The sequence below is a fragment of the Cinclus cinclus genome, chromosome 5 (assembly GCF_963662255.1).
Source record: "Cinclus cinclus chromosome 5, bCinCin1.1, whole genome shotgun sequence".
Lineage (NCBI taxonomy): Eukaryota > Metazoa > Chordata > Aves > Passeriformes > Cinclidae > Cinclus > Cinclus cinclus.
In genome coordinates this window covers 64,724,936-64,730,938 of record NC_085050.1, presented here as the reverse complement: position 1 = coordinate 64,730,938, position 6,003 = coordinate 64,724,936, and the positions used below count along the sequence as shown (strand labels likewise).

Here is a 6,003-nt window from a genome sequence, read left to right as displayed (position 1 = left end):
GTGTTCCAAAGCTCTGTTAAATGGAGTGTGCTTGAGTGAAAAGCCTACAGATCAGGCACGTATCCTACTCAAATCAGCAAATCTGCTGTAGCCTGCCTTATACCTTATTCACAGAAAAGTATTGCATTTATTGTCATGTCTTTACCATGCTCCCACCAACTGACATCTATTCCTGCCCACCAACACCGATATAAAACTTTAAAATCAGGTTTGCCTGACTGATTACTGCAGGACCATATGCTTCCAGATAGGAAATATTCATACAGTAGTGGAGGTGACCTTCAATATTTTGACTCACTTGAAGGTCATTGCTCAACTTGCTGGATTTTGTGTGTGTAGGTACACAAACACTGGTAAAACCAGTGATCAATTCCAGCCTGGTAAAAAAACCAACAAGCATAAAATTACTGCTAAAATTCCCACGCTAAAATCTTTCTGCCCCACTGGCAGAAATATTAAGTCTCAAAAGATTTTTCTGTTGGTTATGGTATAAGAACTCTGGAATGAAGAAACCATGAGTTTGCCATCACAAACTTCTGGGGAGTGGTCTGGTCTGTGTGCTGGGGCCTCCAGCGAGTCAAAAGTCAAATCAGGCTGCCAAACAGAGTGATGGGAAGAAAGTAGTATGTGAAACTCAGCAGCTTTATCTCACCATTGCTCTGGTGAGAGTTGAGATCTCCAGGGACAGAAATCAAGACACATTCTTCATGGTACACCCAGCTATCACACATCACTTGAACCTATCTTCAGTGACAAGGCTGCCAAATTCCAGTTTGATGAACTTATAGTTTGTTAAAATAAGACACTGTACCAAAAGAAATAGTAAAGAGTTCCCTCGTAGCAAAAGTACTTGATTTCTATATGTAGACCAACCATATTAAAAAAAAAAAAAAAAACAAAAACTGCAACAGCATCATAAAAGAAAATTCTGGTAAGCAATTTGTTCAGTATCCATCACAACTGTGACTTGTTCCTCAAGTTTGCAGCATGTTAGGAAGGGGGATAAATCTCCCTAATCTTTCTGTTTCAGGTAGAAATGAAACATCAAGCCAAAAGATGTACATGATGATCATGATTTCTGATCTTCCTCTGCTGGGATGACTTCCAAGAGGATTTGCAATGTTATGGTTACCTTGCCTGTGAAAATAAAAGCATACACATGGTCAGATCTTGCAGGAGAGATGAAGAAGGAGAAGCAAGCAGGAAAATTATCTTCTATACAGGCTACTTACTTATAGACTTCAAACAGGTCACATGTATCATATATCATTCAAACTCAAATTTTTCTTCTCTTTAACTGTTTTCTGTGCCTCTGATCCAAGGCTATGCAAATACAATAATAATGGAATGGTATGGATATATAATCTTATTCAATAAAAGTCTGCATGCTTTTAAAGTCTATTTTTGAAAAATGTCTACTATGCCTAGCTGCTTAGCTTTAATAAAGATGTTATTTTGAAATAAAAGGACCAGCCTAGGCAAAAAAAAAAAAAAAAATCCATCTATAATAACAACTTCACGTTTTCTTTCTTTCACTCTGGACATTTATTTCCTTCTGGTGCTTTTGGTGGTTTTCTTTTTAGGGTACTGATGTGCAAATGGCACAGTTAATTCACATATAGGACATACAGAATAGTGAAAGGACATTTTCTTACAATTGATTTCACTTATCACTCTTTCTTAGCATCCTATTTTAAATAAGCAGAAACTGTTGTAAAAGAAAGTTCTGATTTTCCTTGTAAGTCTGGCATGAATGTTGACATTGACACAGTGCAAAGCCAGGAGGGTAAAGCAGTGCAACCCACAGAAGATATGAACTGAAACCACTTCTCTGACCTCCTGTCTAAGGCAGATTCTACCACCCTTTCCTCTTTTCTCTGCATGTCACCAGTTCAGTGCAAAGCCAGGTTGCCTTTAGACTATAAACTGACAGGGGCAGAGAGGCTGAGACTCTCCAGGCATTGCATTTTCCTCCCATCTGCCTTCCCTACCCGTAGTGGGGACATCAGAGCTGGGCTGAGTGTAGCAGGGACGAAGAACAGGAGGGAAGCCAGCAGCAGGAAAACAGCAGGACTTCACCCCTGCCATCCCAGCCCTTCCAGCTTTGAGGACAAGCAAAGGGAAAAAGAGAATTTTATGAAGCTGAGCAGTGGCATGACAGCTCTGGGAAAAGGGCACAGCAGCAGAAGGAAATCCTGGGCATCTCTAGAGCTCCCTGTGATTTTGTTCACCTAAGTGGACAGACCCAGCAGCAGCAAGACCTTGCCCAGACCTCCACTGCCAGGAAGCAGTTTTTCCCTCTCCTGGGATGAAGCCACAGCAGAGCAGATGAGCTGGGGGAGTTGGCATTCTTTGCATTTTTTTGGTTGCAATGTACTCAGAATACATCAGTATAAGGAGCATTTTTCCCCTATGAAAATGTTCCAACCTGTTTCCAGTCAAGCTGTCTGCTTGGAGCAGTACCTAGAGTTACAGGACAAGTTTCATATTCATCACAAGGTAACATATCATGACAGTGCAGATAACTTCCCCAGCCCACTTTAAACCCTAATTTTCCCTTTTTGAGAGGAAAATTCACTGCAAATGGGTCCCAGGGGACAACTTTTATTAAAAAAAAAAAAAAACCCAGACCTTGTATCCACACAAGCACCACATAAAGTTTAGGTGAGGAAAGAAAGCAGGAAATTTATCGCATGTATATCACTGGATATGAAATCTGTAACAGCAAAATGAGAATCTCCCATGGATCCCACCACAAACTTGACAAAGAGCAGCAAATTGAGCATATAAAACTTTGTCCTAAGTGAGCAAGTGTCATCCTCTGGTGTTGCTAAATAACTCTGGCAGAGATATTTTGTTATATAAAGGGATCTCATTTCCAGCAAGGGGCTCAGCTATGAAAAAGAAAGTAGGATTCAACTTTTTACCTCCTTGCAATTCAACCTGCTGTAGAAATAGATGCTTTAAGTGTGAGTTTAAGGTTGGGTTTTCAACTGAGGAAGTGCAGATAGAAGCATTCTATTGCTGGTGATGCATCCTTTTACACACTGATCTGCTGCTTAAGATTTGCTAGGCTCAAATCTTTTCATTTTCACATTAGCTTTACAAAAAGCAAAAATGCACAAGTCAAATGAAGCCTGTATTAGCTGAATATTATTTGTCCCAGCACATCTAGTGCTACAGCAAAATTCCTTTGGAAGAGGGGAGAACAAAATGTTATTCTCATTGCAAAATACCATCCCAGAATCTACTAACTCTACAAGGTATAAAGTTACCCTTTGTTCAATGTAGATATTTTGGAAGGAGAATGGGCAATGTAAATGCCATACGTATAGAACAAAGACTTTCAGCCTTGGGAGAGGATTCCTTGGGTAACCCATTCTGGAGCTCTGCTAATGTAATCAGCCTGAAACTCCTCAGAAATATATGTATCTTCAGGCTGGCTTTTTTATCCTGCTACTCATTCTGGCTGCCCAATATCCCTCTCCTCTGATCCTTAAAAAGCCTTTTTGGGATATTTCCTCTGACCTTATGTGGGGCTGGTCTGTGCCCATGGGTATTTGCACCTTGTGGGGTTTATGACCAACAGCCACCTCTCGTTGCTGAAGCACAGCTGGGCAGCTGAACCACTCAATGCCTCAAGAAGGTGGCTTTTCAAAGCCCCACATCAGCTGCCCACGCACTGATCTTGGCACCTGAACCAACTTGGGGACAGTGTTGGTAATTAATACCAAACTTTCTTAAGAAAGTACTGGTAGCATAGCAGTGTGTTCAGATTGGCAGGTTCCTACTCCCCCTCTGGTACCACATGAAATGCTTTCCTTAAGTCTAAGTAGATTGGATTCATCACAGTCTCCTTTGTATAAAATATAAAAATTAAAAAAAAAAAAATTAAAAACCCAGCATCATTTATCTTCTCATAGAAAGTTACCCAGCTACACTGGCAAAAATCTACCTCTTAAATGACAATCCCATTTTTTTATACTGTCTTTTACTTCGTGTCTGGAATTACACTTTCATGCCTATGTGAGACATATTGTTTCAAATTTAGAATATCAAGCTTACAGCTGCCCAATGTCTTTGCTATATCTCACAGAGGTTCCTTAAGTGAATTTACTCTCATTCAATACCTTTCATAAATGTTCTCAGGCTATACAATGGGTCTCCCAAAATAATGCCAGCTTAATGACTCCACACAGAAGGTTTATTGCTTCTCCTTAGGGAAAAGAAAAATCTGCTTATATCACGAGTAAATCTCCGCTCTGTTCCACCCCGAAACTGTCAGCATCAGTTTTCTGTCATTACTGTTGTTATTTTGGGGATAATAATTGCAAAGCAAACAAGCTGTTTCCATCACTGATTGGCTTCTGCTGCCTCCCCCTCTGAGCCACTACACTATGCCCATCCATGGATATGACACAGGCACAAAGACTTCTTTCTAGGGGGAGAATTTTGTGTTATCTTAAAAGCTAGAAATTATTCACCTACATTGTCACAGCTGGCAGAAGAATCTTCACATCTGTCCAGTCTACCTTAAAGAGAATACGCTTTCTCCTGCCCAAGTATTGTAGTTCAACACTGGCATCCCGTGGCCAAAGATTCAAGTAGCTGTACTCCAAAATCTCTGAGACATGACAGAAAATGCCAAAAAGCTCCTGGACTCAATAAGAGAAAAATTCCTAGACCTGAAGTGTCAAGACTGAGAAATTATAAACAGATTATACCCCAGCTACTTCATAGAATGTCCTTCTGTATACAACTGCTTTAATTTGTGGTGGAGATTTCTAACCATTCCCAGGACACTGCAAGTAATTTATAATTTTTAACTATAATATTAAGATTTTGCTACCCTAAACTGACACCTTTTTCTGTAAACATTTTCTGCCCTATTGCCTATGGAGTTTCCAGCATGTATTGAGAAGGAAATTCACATATTCTACAGCAGATAGGATTTAACTCTATAATGTATTTACATCAAGAAAATACATACAACTGGTTATACTGCAATTACTGTAATAATTTATATTTTGCAATAATATAAAAGCACTATTCTTTTCTTGCGAGCAGCTCATTTTAAATCACCAATTAAGACTGAAGCACAGAAAACAATTTTCACTTTTGATTCAACATCTATAGAAATCAACTATTTTTAGTTAAAGATTTATCAGGTTAAGTTTTAGTTCTGCAGCAAAAGAAACTTTCTTTTTGTTTTGTTTAATAAATTATCCATCATTCCTGAAATATTTTGCCAATAGTCTTATTTCATGTTTTGAAAATTCCCTTTATTCTGGAAGCTATCATCATCCTGAGTAACAAATAAATAAGATAATTAAGAGCTATAATAAATGACACTGACTTCTAATTGAAGTGTTCCAAATGATCCTTCTCTAACACATCTGAATTTCCACAAATATTTTCAAAACCATTTAGAAATGGTACAGAAAGGATTCTCAGTATATTTCAGGCATGAAATACTACTCGCCAAGTCATACACAAGTCCTTTTCCATGAAACACAGAAATCATTTCCATAGAGGCATGTCAGCCATGGTATCACCTTGTCTGGAGCCACTGCTGAGGACATGTCCGAGCTGCCTAAACCTTCCAGACACTTCCAGTCCCATTCCAAAAACTCCTCAGTGGCCCATAGACACATGGTCTCAGTAGGGACCACCAACCTCATCCTGTCATTACAGTTGTTTTGCTCAAGATTCCAAACAGATTCTCCAAGGAGAGCCGTACTGTCTTTTGTAGCACAGAGACAGGGTCAGGAGAAGATGATGGTGATTTAAAAGGAATTAGATGTTTGTAGGGGAGGAAGGGGAAGAAGCATCGGTCATTTAAAATCAATCACCGTCTGAAGAACAGCCTTGCTGTGAATGTACCACACTAGTTAGGGGACACTGATTGCCCCTGGCTGAGCAATGCTAGAGCACATGCCCAAAAGCAACTTGTGTAGTCACCCCCAGCTCACAGCAGCTGAGAGCATAGATATGAAGGATTTC

The 6,003-nt window shown here is 39.6% G+C and overlaps 1 protein-coding gene across 1 annotated transcript in view; it reads right to left on the bottom strand.

Annotated features, from left to right (window-relative positions):
- Positions 1-278: 278 nt before the first annotated feature.
- SLC7A11 (solute carrier family 7 member 11) overlaps positions 279-6,003 on the bottom strand; it is a 58,536-nt gene continuing 52,811 nt past the window's right edge. Inside the window, exon 12 of the mRNA XM_062493953.1 lies at positions 279-1,137. Within this exon, the coding sequence (XP_062349937.1) occupies positions 1,070-1,137 (68 nt within the window). The 3' untranslated portion in view covers positions 279-1,069. The remainder of the gene's footprint in view (positions 1,138-6,003) is intronic.